General features: G+C 36.7%; 1 protein-coding gene across 6 annotated transcripts in view; it reads left to right on the top strand.

Moving 5' to 3' along the window:
- Positions 1-18,378, top strand: part of ANKRD28 (ankyrin repeat domain 28) — a 180,851-nt gene that overhangs the window by 92,102 nt on the left and 70,371 nt on the right. For all 6 annotated transcript variants that reach the window (XR_016512417.1, XM_090284361.1, XM_090284362.1 and 3 more), the window contains one exon: positions 8,519-8,597. Coding sequence is in view for 5 of the 6 variants with exons in the window: in XM_090284361.1 (XP_090140487.1) it covers positions 8,519-8,597 (79 nt within the window). In the remaining variant the exon portion in view is untranslated. The remainder of the gene's footprint in view (positions 1-8,518; positions 8,598-18,378) is intronic.

Here is an 18,378-nt window from a genome sequence, read left to right as displayed (position 1 = left end):
TAGTGTATCCTTCATTTCTGACTGGATCTTTTTTATGCTTTTGAGGTCCTCACTAAGTTCCTTGAGCATCCTTGTAACCAGTGTTTTGAGCTCTGCATCTGGTAGATTGCCTGTCTCCTTTTTGTTTAGTTCTTTTTCAGGAGTTTTGATTTGTTCTTTCATTTGGGCCATGTTCTGTCTCCTCATTTTGGCAGCCTCCCTATATTTGTTTCTATGGATAAAGTAGGGCTGCTATGACTCCTAAGTTTGGTAATGTAGTAGGTATCCTGTAGGGTCCAGTGATACAGCCTCCCTATCACTCAAGCTGTGTACTCAAGGTATGTCCTTTGTGTGGGCTGAGTGCACCCTCCTCTTGTCATTGAGCCTTGATTACTGTTGGCAGTTCAGTGGGAGGAATTGACCCAGGCCAGTCAATTGCAAGGACTGGCTGTGACCACATACTGTCAGCCTCCACCGTCCATGGAGGATCAGCTGTGCAGGGCCAGGGTGGTGGTACTCCTATGTGGTCCTACTGTTACGGCTACATAGGCGAGATTGAACACTCTGAAGCGGTGTATAAAGTTAAGCAAAGGATTTTAATAATGGCCAGGAGTTGGGCAGACCCTGAGCAGGTCTCTAACATGCTCCAACCTCCAATGGAGTCTAAACGCTGGGTTTTTATACTGGTGCAGTCTCTTCGTTTCTTCTTTGGCGGGAAACAGCCTTAGGAAAAGGGGGCTGGGCTGGACTGCAGGAATGTCTTGGCAGTAACAGGAACAGAAATTCGCAAGGCTAAAGGTTATCTTCGACAGCAACACAGCTCTTCAGCCAGGGACGAACTCCCTGGGAAGCAATTTATTTTCAAAGGGCTAGACATTCTGCAAAGCACAACCTTCACAAATGCTATAAACCAGACACAAGCAAGCAAATGGGAGGTGATAGAGGCTGAAGTCCTTTTAGCTTGTAAATCACTAATTGCTATAACACTCCTTCTTACATTCCTTTTTCCAAGGCCTTTTAGCAAGTCCTTGCTACTTCTTACAAAGAACATTTAAAGCCCTTACGTACTTACATATTGAAACTTTTTACAGGGACTATTTGGTGCCCCTACACTACTTGTCCACTGGATGTACAGGCTCTGGGGTTTCCCAGGTGGTGCAGGCCTAGGTCAGCCCCCACATGTGTTGTGTACGGGGCCACCCTGCCTGAGTTATAAAGCAGTCTGAGGTGACTGGTACTTGTACTGGGCTTAGAGATTCCCAGGCGAAACCTAGCTGTGAATCTAGGCTGCAAGCTGTGAATCTAGGCTCGTTGCTGCTAGTGCCAGACCTGAGATCCGTTAGCACAGCGGTTCTCAACCTGTGGGTCGCGACCCCTTTGGGGGTCGAACGACCCTTTCACAGGGGTCGCCTAAGACCATTGGAAAACACATATATAATTACATCTTGTTTTTGTGATTAATCACTATGCTTTAGTTATGGTTGGGGGTCACCACAACATGAGGAGCTGTATTAAAGGGACACAGCATTAGGTTGAGAACCACTGCCTTAGCAAGAGGTATGAGAGGCTGGGGGCTCACTTAGGCTGGCTGTTGCTTGTTTGAGAAGATTTAGGAAGTTGTGAAGCCTAAGCCAAGACCAGCCATTCATAGGAAAAGCAGTTTGGATGGGCCCATAAGCTGGGTGGGACAGAGACTCTGGGGATCTCCAGGGTGGGGCAAACAGTGTTACTCTGGTTGATGATGTCTCATTTATGGCTACAGCCTACTGGCTCTGTGGCTCTGTGAGGGGAGGATTCAGAAAAGGGACAGTGGCTTGCCTTTCTGTCTCGGAGAAGGCTGTCCCCCAGCTCTTGCCTTGATGCCAGACACTTCAGTTTCTCCCTGTATGCCACTGGGCCTTTCAAGCTGCTACCCCGGTGCTGGAGCTCAGAGGGAGTCAGTCTAAGTAAGGTCCGTGTGTGGGTTCTTTAAGAGGAACTGCTTGGGACTCCAACAGTTCCTTCCACTAACTAAATCCCCTGCTGGTTGTGGAAGCCAGAATTAGTGTGAAGTTATCTTCCTGGCACTGGAACCCTGGACTGGGGGGCCTGGAGTGTGCTGGGACTCCTCTCCCAAGATATCCCTCCCAAATGTTTATCCACCTTACTGCCAGTCTGGACGGATGTGGTTTCTTTAATTCCATAGTTGTCAGACTTCCATTCAACTCAATTTCTGACGGTTCTTAGTGATGGTGGTTCTGTAATTTAGTTGTAATTTTTGATGTGGTTTGTATGAGGAGTCGAACCACGTTTACTTATGCTGCCTCTTGACCAGAAGTGCTTTTTCCTGACTGGATTTAAACACATTTCATAATTTAATAAAATGGATAATTTTAGTCCCTGCCCTCAAAAACTATTTCTATGTGGTATATTTAAAGATCCATATTGACTTCACTAGTGTCTATCAACCACGAAGAGCCATGTTTATGTATATCTCCTGTGTTGGAATACTTGCAGAGGGTTTTAGAGTTGAGAGCAATCATTCTAATATATCTAGTGATTTAACTGATGTATTTCAAACTCAAGGTGAATTTTTTTTTTCCTATCATTGTAGCTATGTAACCTGATAACTTATTTGAATTTTTTAGTTCTTTTAATGAAGGTTTCGAGTTACAAATGTGTAATCTGGTAATGCTACATATTCAGATTATCTTTATTAATTGAGAAATGTACTTTTAATTTCACAGTTAAATATCATGGCCATATGTTGTATATGTGCATATATTTATGCCAATCTGGATTTCTTATTCTCAACTTGTTATTGTATAAAATGTTATTTTGTGCTGAACATTAATATTTAAAGTTGAGTGAGGTCAGATGAGAGTAGATTAGTTTAAGGTATTTGTTTATAAATGAAGTCAGTTCTCCTTCTGTCACTGCAAGGCACTGATTTAGTCCCCAAAATTAAGCTTCATCAAATTCTATGATTAGTGAAGTCATTTGTTAGATGTGTCTAGCCATAAATGAAACTGTTAATTAGTTTAAATGTATAAATATTTTGGTTACATGCATAGTCTAGTAAACAATATGATATTTTTTATGTTCAAGTTATTTGTCTTCTGGTGGGTTTTCTGTTTCTATTTTAGGTGATTCTTTTCTAAGAAATAAAAGCCTCTCATTTTTCTTTCCAGACTTTGTACTATAGTGCCACCTAAATAGAGGGGTGTAAAAAAGAACATTAAGGTTGTTGTGTTGTGCCCTGATTGGTGTGACTCGGCTAGGTGTTGTCCTGTAAAGAGAAGGGTCGCTAGTTCGATTCCAGGTCAGGGCACATACCTGTGTTGTGGGCCAGGTCCCCAGTCAGGGCACCTGTGAGAGGCAACCATTGATATTTCTCTCCCTCCCATCTCCCTCCCATCCTTTATCTAAAAATAAATAAGTAAAATTTTTAAAAAAATAAATAAAGATTGTTGTGTTTTCAAAAATTTTTTACAGTAGAATCATAGTTCTACAGTAATAGAAGGTGATGAATTCTTTCTTACTGCTATGATGTTTTAAAATACTATTTTCTAAAATGTAATATACATCCAGATATTTATGTATAAACACATGTACATAAAGAATGATTGCTTTCCCATTGTTGCTATTAACTTATTTAAACTGTGAGGAAGTGAAGAGGTCCAAAGTATAATAGCAAGAGCAAATACAACTAGTCAGCCCTGCTTTTCTCATTTATAAAATGAGGTGATTGAACTAGATTATCTCTAAGGCTATTTTTGTTCCTTTTGTATTATTTTGACAATTCTCAACTATTCTATTTGCTTTACATGTGTTGTTTCACAGCAATTTGTGAAATAAAGGATTATGTTTCAGTAGATTTCAGAATCCTGTTAAATGATGTATCTTTTGTTACATTTTTCATTCCAGTGGGTAGTAACAAAATTGATTTGAATTTCTTCTCTAGGTAGGTGTCTTGCTTGTTCTGATGCTTCCCTCATACCACGTTGTATGGATAACTCAAATATTTGGAAAGAGAATATCAGAGGCTATGTAGTAAAAGTCACAATGTGGCAGAAACGTTGGCTACTTACTTAGTTTGTTCATGTTCCCCTTCTAATGCACTGAGCTCTGATTTTGTTCGGCTGTCTTGTCCCACATCACGCACTGAAACTTGACCCATTCCCACCTGGAGGGGTAATAATCAAGTGGTTGATTTAGGCATAGAAAGTGAAACAAGAGGACCAATGGGAAGTGAAAGGCAGTTATGTGGGTGCCCTCAGGACAAAGTTTCTTCACTGGTTAAAGGGAGACTGGGAGGCAACTTCTGATTCCAGGTCCACGTGTAAGAAACTTGGAAGTAACCACTTCAACCTAACACAAATTAAAAAGCTGAACAGACTAAAAAATCAGCAGGTCTTCTAAGAGGGGAGAGCACAGGGCAAAGTACTGCCCCCAAGATCAAAGAGACATAGGCAAATACAGAGAACCACCCCTTAACCAGAACAGACTCGTGAGCAGAAGCTGCCTCAGGAACCAGTTCTGGGGTCGGGAACCCTGAACTGTAATTGCTGAATCACTAGAGGTTCTCTTCAGGGAACCCAGTTTTAGGGAGGATTGTAAATTTATCTTCTTCCAGGAGCTCCACCAGTCTCTAATAGTAAATATTAGAGAAAACTCCCCTCAAGCTTCCAACCAGAGGGAAGGGGAAAAGGAGCCATTTTGAAATAGGGCAGAGAATTGAAGGCAGGGGAAACTAGTTAACCGGAGCCTAACCTGCTGGGGTGTTATCAGATCCTGACTGTCCCAGGGGAAGGGAAACGCCCAACTCCAGCCCACGGTAGCCATCCTGTCCCACCGTGGAGGGTTGGGGAGAGTAGGGGAGGTACTCAGGAGCACTTGTGAAGTTCACAGACCAAGGCACAGGCTTAAAAAAAGACAGTTGTAATCATTGAATGTGGTCTCTTTCACTCAAAATATCTTACTGTACTGTACTCATCTTTTCACTTAAAGTAAGCACCGTACGGCTTCTCTTAGGCATATTTGAACTGCCAGCATCACTATTCTTATGCTTTGGGGCCATTATTAAGTAAAATAAGGGTTACTCGAACACAGGCATCAAGGCAGTTGATCTGATGATGGAGATAGCTACCAAGTGGCTAACAGGCTGGGAGTGGAGCTACTCTGGACAAAGGGATGATTTACTTCCCAGGCAGATGGTCTAAGATTTCGTCATGCTACTTCGAATGGTGTGCAATTTAAAACTTGTGAATTGTTTATTTCTGGAATTTTCTATTTAATATTTTCAGACCACACTTGAAACTGCAGAAAGTAAAATTATGGATAAAGGGGGACTGTTGTACAGGTGAAACCTGGACCTGCTATTGGTATCTGAAGAGGGGGGTGGTAGTCTTTGTAGGACTGAAGCCTTAATTTGTGGAGTCTGATGCTATCTGCTGGAGCACAGTTCAGAATTGAGTTGTGGGACACTGTTCGTCTTAGGACATTGCTTGGATATATGAAGGGGAACCCCACTCCCCCCACATTGGAATTGGTTGCAGACACACGGTATTTCGTTATATGGTTGTACAATACCTCTCATCTGATAATGTTCATAACTTAGTTGATAAGCTTATCAAAGTCTGAGAAAGGGAATCATAACAAGTGGTCTTCAAGCATTTTACTATAACAAGTGTATTTACCAGCTCTTTTGTAAAATTGGGCCAGGGCTTTTTCGTTGACAATGTGAACTTCACTGACAGGATTTCAGTGTTGAATTCCTTGCACAGACCATACCCCTGATACATTATCTGTAACTCCTATATTGGGTTTAACTGATGTGAGAATTTAGACACTTCAGAATCAAACTTGGGCCAAAACCTCTCTATTGGTTTACTATTTTCAGTTGTCTTGGCCACACCCAGTTCAACTGCACTTTTGTTTTCTTGGTAGCTAGTTTTATTGGCTTTTTGAAGTATTCAATATAGTGGTTATGGAAACTATGGAAACAATTTGCTTTTTTTAATTCCTATTTCATTAGTTTAAATAATACTTAAATAAATTGTGTAGTTACAATTGCAGGTACAATTGGCACAAACAGTTGTGGTGACAAACACATCTTACTCTTGATAAACATACACCCAGTGGTGGAACAAAAGTGCATAGCCTTATTAGTGGTAGTCTGATAGTCAAAATACATGGTGTGCCAAAGTCTCCTTAGTTTTACTCAAGAAGCAGAGAATATTGATTGACCATATGAGTTTGTTAAATTGAGACTGGTTAAGAGCTTCTTGTGTTTCATAATTTTAGATAAGCATTTGTGGGCATTTAGTTGTTTTCATCATTTTGCTTCATATTATGATTAATAAATCTACTTAATCTTTTGTTCGCACACAGATAGAAATATCTTTACCTAAGAAAAGTTCCATGAAATGGAATTTGTGTATGTAAGGGGATAGTCATTTTTTCATTTTAATAAATTTTACTAAAAGGAATCTTAAATAATTTGTTGTTTGAGTTTTAATATTTAACTATTAAATTGAAAGGTGATAGGTTAAATTTTTAATGGACCGATTTGTTTCCCCTTTTTCTTAAACTGCTTTTTAGAGAGGGAAAACTATGTTTGTGAGTCATAAAATACATTAATAATATTTAAAGCTTGAGTCATAGAATTCCAGACATCCCTCACATATAAGTGACTCACTCACTATGTGTGTGTCCTTTGTGTGTGGTTTATCCTGTGTAATAGGTATGTTTCTCAATTTGAGTAAGTCTGATGATATTTAAACACTGGGGAAGTTTGCTCTTTAATGATTAACATTGAAAAACCTTAAGCCATGGATCCTTTTATTAAAATGACTGAATTAGGATTCAGCTTTCAATAAAGTCTGACATTTTAGTGTTTCTGTTTTTAGCTTTTTAATGACTGTTCAGTAATTTCTGTGCAAAGGATTCTGTTTGCTGGAGTATTTACTGGAATTAAAAAAAAATGAGCTTGTGGAAATTCATTGTGATTAGAGACAGAACTCTTAGCTTACTGAACATTAATAGCCACTAGACCAATCTCCCTTTACTAGAGCACCTATTACTATTTAAGGATGAAAGCAATGTCACAGATATATTAAAATTATATAAAAAAGTGTATGAAGAGCCAGTGATGATTTTTACATCTTTATAATACCTTGGTAAGAGTACAGCTAAGCCTTTTTTGATTGCCTATGAATACTTTTAATCTCTGTTTTGACTAGCATTTTTTACTAATTCATGACAGTTTATCCTATCTTAGAGCAGTTGGGGTATTGTGAAACTAGAAAATTATTACAATGTGAAATAAATTATTTTGTTGTTTTAAATCTTGAAGCTATAATATTTAGATATGGTAGGAGACCCCAAAATACAGTGACTAGTCAAAGAAGAAGTATAACTTCTAGGCTATTAAGAGAAATTGTGGTCCAGGTTTGTGGGGCAACTCTGTTGTATAAGATCATTCAGATCGTGTTGCATGACACACTTCTGGGATATTGGCCTACCTCTGCATGGTCAGGGCTGGCTCAGTTTCACATCTGCCTTCCAGCCCATGGGAAGTGGAAAAGTATTAGTCCTTCTCCAAGGTGGTTCTCTTTTTTGAGTTGAAGATGGCCTGAAAGTTGTGCCTTTCACTTGCACTATCATACCATTAGTAACAAGTTTTAGGAATGCACTCCTAGACTTCAAGCACCTAAAACTTTATTTCTATGGAAAAAGGGGGAAAGGGACAACTGAAAACAACTATCATGTCACAAAAGCCTTTATCAAAAAAATGTGAATGTAAATTTCAAAGTAATTATTTCTAAATGAATAGCTTTCTCAGATGCAACCAAATCAGCAACTTTAGATGAGTTGTAAATATGAATTAAAAATCGCGAAATGTGACTTTATCCTAAGATCTAGCTTCTCAAACTGGAAAACACTGAGGGGAAGAAGTACACGAAGCCATACATTAGATGTAGCTTTTCTTCCTGGAGTAAGATTTGGAAAAATTTAGAAAAGTAGGAATGTATACTTAAAGCCAAAAATGAAATTGGCAGGAACTTTAAGGAAAACCTTAAGATTTTATTAAGGTATAATTTCAAATCCCCATAAGCAGTTTTTCTTTTGCCACCATGAGCACTTCTGTGGAAACATTTTGATAAACAAAAATTTTGATTTGTTAAGAGTTGTTTTATTTAGTTAGGTCAGCAACTCTAAACTTTGTAAAATTATGGAAATATATTGATGAGAGTGCAGTATAAAGTAAAGAAAATTTGCCTGTGTATGTCAGAAGCCTAGGTATCTTGATTCAAAGAAAGTCTTAAGAAGCTATTTTTTTGGTCATCTTAGATTTTTTTCTTTTAATCTTTGCTGCACTTAATACCATTCTTTAAAAGTTTTTTTTTTTTAGCTTTTTCTTCTAGCAAGGAAATACTCTGGGACTTGAAGACTAGGCTGGAGTTGTGGAAATAGTGAGCTGGCTTTTCCTCATTTAAAGTATGTTAAAGTCAACTTTATATCAAAACTTATGTGCCACTTTTCCTTCTTATCACAGGACAATGAAAAGAGAACTCCGCTGCATGCTGCTTCCTACCTGGGAGATGCAGAGATCATTGAACTGCTTATTTTATCTGGTATGGTAAGCTCTATAAAATGAGAGCACATCACGCATATTTTTGTTATAATTAATATTTATCAAACCTAATCGACTATTTCTTCATATTTGTTTAATAAGCTGAAATTTATTTGTTCATTCTACAAATATTGATCTCATATCATATCATATAACCTGTTTCAGAGGTTAGTGTACATTAAAGAACAAAACAAAGATCACTGCCCTTGTGTAACATACATTCTAATGAAGAAAAACAGGATATGAATGCAAGTAAATTTTATAGTATGTTAGAAGGTGATAAGTGCTGTAGGAAAATGAAAACAGTTGAGAATAATGGGGTGGCTGAGCATTATATAGGGTAGGATATTATATTCATTGTGGGCCTCATTGACCACAGAGTTACTTGGAGATGATTACAGTTCTCCAAGGGGGAGGTGATGGTCACTTAGTCCAAGTACAGCCAGTGGAGATGGTAAGAAATGGTCTGATTATAGATAAATTTTGAAAGTGATAACCAGCAAGATTTCTTTCTCTAAATAGCTTTCATTTAATTCTATTTGAGGATCTGTCAAACACATTTTAGGAAATTGTATTTTATTTTTAATTTCTTCTAAACTGTTTAAGATTTTACAGTATGAAGTACTAGTAAAACTATCACAGAATAGCTATTGTGATCAGAACTTAGAAATTTTTTTGTTGTAGCTAGATTATTATAAATGATACTTATTGAGAAAGGATGCATGTGTTTGAATCATGCCTGTGTTGCCAGGTTGCACAGATATGTGCATAATGAATACGATTGGAGCAATAGTAGTATCATTTCTTTGAAATTTGGGAGGAGCACTGAGGGGAGTTTTTAATGACAATCTCATTAAATAGTAGTCTAAACAGAATTTGTCATCAAAAGTTCATAAAATTTTTTAAATCTTGTTTTAATAACAAATTTCATGATCATATGGGATTACAGATAGTTAAATATGGACCTAGTTAATATGCTAGTTAGTTTCTTCATAAATAACTTCATCATTGATGTATTTCCTTGAATGTGTCTGTCCTTCTATGGATACTAACTCACTAGTTTTCAGCTGAAATTTATTAACCATAGAACAGGGGGTTCAAGAGAAAAATATGATTTCCTCATAATTGAGACATCTTTTGCTTTAATATGAATTAATGGGACAGGTTAATATATGAAATTTTCTTTACAAACATTGTCCAAGAAACAGTTTTATGTTGAGAAATAGCTATGCTATAAAAAGTACAATTTCAGTTAGTTTAATGTCTAGGACTTAGGGTTAGAACTCTACTGATTTTATTTTATTTTTTCCATTTTAACACAGAATTCTGTCCATTTATTTTTATTTTAACATAAGGACTTCATGGCTCAACATGGAGGGTTTTTTTCCCCCTGTTAAAAATATTTATACCTAGGAGAAACTTGCCTAATGCTCAAAGTTTGACTTAATCCCTGCCTTTTAAAGTGAATGTTTGCATCAAGGGTATTTAGTTACTTGTAGAAGATGACTTCTTGGTACTTATAAGTATGATAGTCAGATGAGGCTTATGAGAGTTATTGTATCAGATATCAATGTGAAATAAGCATTTGAGAGAAAGCTTAGTCTTTTGAATAAGTCAAATAAAAATAATGTGTAAATTAACTGTTGTATAGGTATAAAAAGGTATTTCAACCCTTCTTTGAAAAACACTTTTAATATTGTATTTTACCAGCCTTATGAAGTAATAGCTCATGTTACTATTTTTAAAAGGAAAAACAAAGGTCTAAATTAATTAATTTATAGTTCTCAGAATAAAAACTTGTTTTTAGTTGTTTCCTGTCATTCTCTCCCTACAAAAGTATAAACTCCCCAGATGTCAAGGATTTAGTCTGCTTTGCTCCCTAAAATATTTATTCCCAATGCGCATAGAACCATGTTGAATACATAACAGGTTCTGAGTAAATACTTGTTGAATATGCATATGATTATAGCAGTATAGGTATGATTATAGCAATTTAGGTATGATTATAGCAATATAAGTTTAGGCTCTGTCTCCTGTTTTGAAGTTTGTTTACATTTTGGTCTTAGTTTCCCAGGTCTTTCGCGGAAGTAAATCTGGGAGAGGTGGAACTAGATTAGTAGCGTGGGGTAAAAGGGGACGAGGTAACTGGAAAGAAAAAGTAGGTGAATGATTTATTTCCTATGGATGCAAATCAAGCTATTCTTTAAAAGTTGATACCTCTTCAGACTACTAGGTTCTAATTTAAGAAAAGTATATAAAAATTTAATTGGATTTGGAATAAAATGAGCTGAAATGAAATCCAATGCTAGATTTTTGAAATAGAGCCTCAGTGTTCCACATTCAAATGAAAAAAAAATAATAAACCAGGCTCCGTGTTGCCGTGTGTGGCACAGCAGATAGTATAAACAGCTGATCTCTCATCCTTAACTTCCTCATCGGATAAGTGGGAATAATACAAAATTTACAGACTTGTCAAAGCAAATAAGGTGATGTAGTTAAGGTACTTAGAAAAGTACCTGGTATATAATAGATAATTAAAATTTGGGCTTTTATTTTTTTAAGCAGTTCCTCTCTTTAAAAATTTTCCCTTTCCTATTTTGAAATCCAGTCACATTCTGAAATATTAAAGTGGAAGGATTGACTTAACTGTAGGGAAAAGTGGAAAAGAGCTTATTTCCACAATCTAGAGGGACAAAGAATGAAAGTACTCTTTATAGTTGGAGCACATAAATTTTTACTCAGCAAATTCTTGAATTTAAAAAAAAAAAAAAAACCTTTAAAGCTATACATATATGTGTTACTGAACAGGGCTCCTAAGTAGCTGAGTAAATAATGATGGTTTGTATAATTTATAAATAACAGAGTTGCAACAAGTTAAGAGATAGGGAGTAATCAGGAATATGCTCCTAACTTTTAATACTGATGTTATACAGGATGACTGCAATGGCTTTCTATAAAAATACCCCTTTACCTAATTTAGGAAGACTGAAACCTGAATCAGAAGGTATTTTAGTTTGGTTGATTATGGCAGTTGCTATAATTTTGTGTGTATGAAATGGCTCGTGCTAATTTTTATAAGAAATAGCAATTTCTAAAATTTTCTTCAGTTCATTTATGTTATATCAATTTAAAATTCCCATTAACTCTTTGAAAGTTGATTAGAATGGTTTTATAGAATATATAGTACATAATTTAGAAAGCAACAAGTATAAGCCAACTGTTGAATTCTAAGTATTAAAATCGATTTCCAGAATAACAAGCTAGTAAAAAAAAAATTATATTCAAATTTTAGTTAAGAATTTTCGACAATGGCTAGATCATCCAAACAGAAAATCAATAAGGAAACATTGGACTTAAACTAGAGATTAGAACAGACTTTAACAGACATTTACAGAACATTTCATTTAACCACAGAATTCACATTCTTCTCACATGCACATGGAATATTCTCCAGGATAGATCATATGTTAGGTCACAAAACAGGTCTTCATAAATTTAAGATCAGAGTAGAAATAAACAAAAAGATCAATGAAACTAAGAGCTGGATTTTTAAAAAATAAATAAATAGGCAGACCATTAGCTAGACTTATGAAAAAAAAGAGAGAACGCAAGTAAATAAAATCATAAATGAAATAGGAAACATTACAGCTGATACCACAGAAATACAAAGGATCAGAAAAAGAGAACTATGAACAAATTATATGTCAAAAAATTGGACAACGCAGACAAAATGGATAAATTCCTGGAAACATACAGTTGAATCATGTACAACATACAACCAAGACTGAATCATGTAGAAATAGGAAATCTGAATGGACCATTTGCTAGTAAGGAGATTGAATCTGTACAAAAAAAAAAAAAAAAAAAAAAAAAACCTCCCAACAAAATAAAGTCAGTCTAGGATAGATGGCTTCACCGGTAAACTCCTCCAAGCTGTGAAGAAAAATTAATACTAAGTCTTCTCAAACTTTTCCAAAAAATAGAAGAGAAAGGAACACTTCCAAACTTTTTTACAAGGACAGCATTACTCTATTAACAAAAACATTCAAGGATTCAAAGAGACTCTAGAAAAAGAAAATTATAGGCCATTGTTCCTGATGAACATAGTTGCAAAGATCCTCAACAAAATATTAGCAAACTGATTTCAACAATACATTAAAAAGGTCATACAGCATGATTAAGTGGGATTTATTCCAGGGATGCAAGAATAGGTTCAACATCTACAAATTAATCAGTGCAATACATCACATTAACAAAATGAAGAATAAAACTTGTGATCATCTCATAGATGCAGACTGATAAAATTCAACATCCATTCACAATAAAAGCTCTCAAAAAGAGTATACAAAGAACATTGGTTAACATAATAAAAGCCATATATGTGAGACCCACAGCTAACATACTCAAAGGTGAAAAACTGAAAGTTTTTCCTCTAAAATCAGTAACAGGATGGGAATTCCCACTCTCATCACTTTTAATCAATACAGGCCTGGGAATCCTAGCCAGAACAGTTAATAAAAAAGAAATTAAAGGTGCTTAACTTGGAAAGGAAGGAGCAAAACTGTTTCTATATGCAGATTACATGATGTTATATACAGAAAACTGTAAAGACGCCTCCAAAAACTAAATTAATTTAGTAAAGTTTCAGGATACAAAACCGTATAAAAATCTGTTGCATTTCTATATACTAGTAAAAAACTATTGAATGAGAAATTAAGAAAACAATCCCACTTATAATTGCATCAAAAAGAGTAAAATAGCTAGGAATAAATGTCACCAAGGAGGTGAAAGAACTCTGTGCTGAAAACAGTGAGACATAGATGTAAAAATGAAGAGGACACAAATAAATGGAAAGATATATCGTGCTCATGAACTGAAAGAATTAGCTTTTTTAGAGTCTGTACTACCCAAAATAATTCACAGATTCAATTCAACTATCAAAACTAATGGCAGCTTTCCTAGAAATGGAAAAAACTTCTAAAACTTGTATGGAACTGAATAGCCAAAGCAGTCTTCATAAAGAATGACAAAGCTTGGGGCATTATGCCTTCTGATTTCAAACTGTATTACATAGCTATAAGGATCAAAACAATATAAGATTGGCATAAACACTGATTCATAGGTCAGTGTAATGAAAAGAGAGCCCCCAAATAAACTCACACATATATAGTCAATTAATTTATGATAAAGGAGTCAAGAATATACAATACAATTGGGAAAGGACATTCTCTTCAATAAATGTCCAGTTGGGAAAACTGGACTCTCACATGCTAAAGATGAAATTGGACTGCTATCATACACCATATACAAGACATGAGGGGTAAGCTCCTTAACGTCAATCTTGACATCAATATTTTGGATTTGACACCAAAGGCAACAAAAGTAGAAGTAGGACTTCCAGCCAATATGGAGGCGTAGACAGACACACTGCATCTCCCTCCACAACTAAGAAGGAATACAACTACCTCAAAACTAGAAACAACCAGAAATTCCAGAAAATCAAACTGCATGAAATGAAAGTCTAGCAAACAAAGATATAAAGAAGAAACACTCATACAGAGAGGTAGTTGGGGCAAAACCGGGGTGGAGAGGATGTGGTGCAGTAGCGGCATCAGTGGCAGGCCGGCGGAAAGTGCAGTCACACATTTTAAAAAGTCAGCAGGGACACCTGGGGAGCGTTCCCAGCTCCTCACTGGACTTCCCAGCTCACTGTCCCAGCACCAGGGAAAATCAGGCCTCATTGCTTCTGACTGTGCAGACCAGTGGGGGTTGGGGTGGAGGCAGAAACTGCCAGTCTCAGCAGAGTCCGCTTGTTTAAAGGGCCCCCATGGTCCTAGAACGTTCGTAGACCCACCCACTCTGGAAACGATGGCCAGGGCAGCAGCTAGAGGGGCGCCAGTCCATTGCGGAAGTGGGAGAGGTGCCTGGAAAAGGGGCAAGTGCTGGGCAGCCATCATTGTTCCCTCTCGGACTCCTCCCCCACATACAGCGCCACAACGTGGTGAAACAGGTTTCCCTGTATTGACGAATCCCTAAGGCTCTGCCCTTTACAAAGTAATAGGAGTGACAGCTGTACCTGGAACGTGGAGGCAAACAAAAACAGGAGACTGTCAGAATGAGGAGACAGAGAAGTATGGCCCAAAAGGGGAAACGGATCAAGATTCCAGTGGGAAAACTAAGTGACGAGGAGATAGCCAACCTAACAGATGAGGAGATAGATAACCTAACAGATGCACTGGTAATAAAGATGCTCACAGGCTTGACAGATATGCTCGAGTATGGCAAACGCATAAGAGAAGAAATGAAGGCTATGCTAAGTGAAATGAAGGAAAATCCACACAACCAATGGTGAAGGGAAGGAAACTGGGGTTCAAATCAATGGTTTGGAACATAAGGAAGAAAAAAACAGTCAACCAGTGCAGAATGAGGAAGCAAGAATTGAGAAAAATGAGGAAAACTTCCTAAATCTTGCAAAGCAAATGGACATATAGATCCGGGAAGCATGGAGGGTCCCGGATGAGCTAGACCCAGAGGAGACCACACCAGGACGCATCATGACGGGGATGCCAAAGGTGAAAGATAAAGACAGAGTCCTGGGGGCAGCAAGGGAGAGGTGGAGAGTTGTCTACAGGGGGGTGCCTATAGAACTATCAGCTGATTTCTCAGAGGACACTTTACAGGCAGGAAGGGACTGGCAAGCAGTATTCAGTGTGATGAAAAACAACCTACAACCAAGATTATTCTATCCAGCAAAGCTATCATTTGGAATGGAAGGGCAGAAGAAGTGCTTCCCAGACAAGGTGAAGCTAAAGGAGTTCATCATCACCAAGCCATTATTATATGAAATATCAAAGAGACTTAACTTAAGAAAAATAAGATCAAAGCTATGAACACTAAAATGACAACAAACTCACAACCGTCAACAACTGAATCTAAAAAATAAAAACAAAATCCAACTAAGCAAGCCAGAATAGGAACAGAATCATAGGTATGGGGATCATTTGGAGGGTTATCAGCTGGGAGGGGGGCGGGGGAGAAATGGAGATATGGTGCAGGGACTAAGAAGCATAATCAGTTTGTACAAAATATACAGGAAGGTGTTAAGAATAATATAGGAAAGGGTGAAGCCAAAGAACTTATATGCACGACCCATGGACATGAACTAAGGAGTGTGGGATTGCTGGAGGGAAGGGGGGTACTAGGCAGAGAGGAGCAAGGGGGAAAAATTGGAACTACTATAACAACACAATCAATAAAATATACTTAAAAAAAAAAGTAGAAGTAACAAGCAAGACTGCATCAGACTAACAGGCTTCTTCACAGCAAAGGAAAGCAATAAAATGAAAAGGCAACCAAAAGGATGGAAAAAATATTTACAAGTCATATATCTGATAAGGGCTGATATCCAAAATTCGCGAAGAACTCATACAACTCAATAGCAAGTTTTTTAAAAATCTGATTAAGAATTGGGCAGAGGAACTGACTAGACATTTTTCCAGAGGCATAAATATGACCAACAGGCACATGAAAAGTTGATCAATATTACTTATCATCAGTGTAATGCAAAGACACAATGAGATGCCACCTTACACTTAGAATGACTGTCATAAAAAAAGGCAAGAGCTAACAAGTGTTGGCATGGATGTGAAGGAAAGGGAACCTGGGGACTGGTGTGCACTGTTGGTGGAAATGTAAATTGGTGCAATCATCATGGAAAACTATACGGAAGTTCTTCAAAAAATTAAAAATGGAACTGCCATATGATTGAGCAATTTCACTTCTGGGTATATATACAAAAGAATGAAATCGCTATCTCAAAGTGATATTTCCACTCCCTTGTTTATTGCAGTGTTATTCACAATAATCACGACATGAAAACAACCTAAGTGTCAACAGATGGATAAAGATGATGTGTCACACACACACACACAGTGGAATATTATTTGGCCATAAAAAAGGAAATTCTGCCATTTGCAACAACATGTATGAAACTTGAGGACATTGCATTAGGGAAATAAGCCAGACACACAAAAATAATGCACGATCTCACTTATATGGGGAATCTAAAGAAACCGAATCATAGAAACAGGATAGATTGAGGGTTGCCAGAGGTGGGGAATATGGTATGGTGTAAATGGGTGAAGGTGGTCAAGAGGTACAGACTTCCAGTTATAAAATAAGTAAGTTCTGGGGATGTAATGTGCTTCATGGTGACTATAGTTAGCAATACTGTATTGTACAGGGTGCGGCAAGAGCAGGTTTATAGTTGTGAGTATGCGAAACACACGGAGTTAATTCTTGTATTATTATTTATTCATTATTGTATTGTTTTCCATACAAACAACTGTAAACCTACTTTTGCCTCATCCTGTATATTTGACAGTTACTAAGTGAATAGATAAAAGTTCTCATCACTAGAAAAAGAAACTTTTAACTATGTAAGATGATGGATATTAAACTTCAATCATTTTGCAATATGTACATGCCATATTATGTTGTACACCTAAAACAAACACAAAGTTATATGTCAATTATATCCCTAAAACCTCAGGGGGGGATAAATATCACTCAGAAGAGAGTCTTCAAACATATATAGACTCTTAAGGTTCTGTATTGGTTCTTCGGGGGCTCTACTCAAATTTGGTTTGAATGCCATAGTTGTTGAAGCCCAAGCTAGACACTGATTTCCGTAGTCCCGATTTCAAAACTACCTTGTAATTGTGTTATAAGTTTAGTTATAAATTAGAATTGAAACTAGGTGTTCATGCTGATTAATTTTTTAGATAAAGAAGACAGTTAAGTACATGGAGATAAAAATAAGCAACAAATTAAGCTAATTTTATTGGCGTTAGTGATGAAAACATTGTAGAAAAGTATAGGGGAGTTGCTCTTGCCATTAATTACCAGTAACATGTTATATTAAGTTAACCTTAACTGGGATAGAATTAAGAAAATTAAGCAATGTGAAATAATCCCCATATAGTTCTAGCATTATTGAAAAGTGATAATATCCTTCAATATGAGCATACAATAAAGTAAATTACTATAATTTTCTATTATAAAAACTACTTTGGTATCCCTGGCAAGGTTATTTGTTCCTAAAATATTTCTTTAAAATGAAGAATATAAAAAGGTTGAAATAATTCTATAAAGCCATGTTCTCCCGTGTTTATGTTTCTGGTTTTGATTATTTTCTGATTTTTTTTTTATGTTGAGAAATTAGGAAATAACCTTCTTTAATTTGTTTCACTCTTGTGTTTTCATTGTCAGGAATTATGACTTTACATTGTCTTGTGATCGTAGTTCATACTGTTTATGCACACACATCCCTCTGTCTTTATCCATGGTTTCTCTATTCCCAAGCTTTTTATTTTGATGTATCTCTCGGTTGAATAGACATTATCAAGTGATTCTTGTTTTCATATGTTCAGTAAGAGCTCATGGATGTCATATTTCCTGGTATCTTATTTATTTGGGACTGTTGCCGTTTTAATTTTAACTGAAGGTAAATTGGCTAGTAATAAAATTCTCGATTCATGCTTTGTAGATGTTACTCCAGTTTCTTCTAGATTTGATTGAAAGTCTTGGATGAGGCTCTCCTCGGCTCGTTTATATCCCCCATATCATCTTCCACTACCATGATCACGTCTCTTCTGCCTAGGTGCCCACAGGATTCAGTTCTTATTCCTAAAATTTAGTACTAATTTCACTAGACTAAATCTGTTGATTATTTTTCCTGGGACATTATATGAAACTGCCTTTTTAGTTCTGAAATTCAGATT

Source organism: Furipterus horrens, unplaced genomic scaffold, assembly GCF_987537825.1.
Source record: "Furipterus horrens unplaced genomic scaffold, mFurHor1.1.pri manual_scaffold_7, whole genome shotgun sequence".
NCBI lineage: Eukaryota > Metazoa > Chordata > Mammalia > Chiroptera > Furipteridae > Furipterus > Furipterus horrens.
The sequence above is the reverse complement of the archived record's forward strand: the minus strand, read 5'-3'. Positions and strand labels throughout refer to the sequence as shown.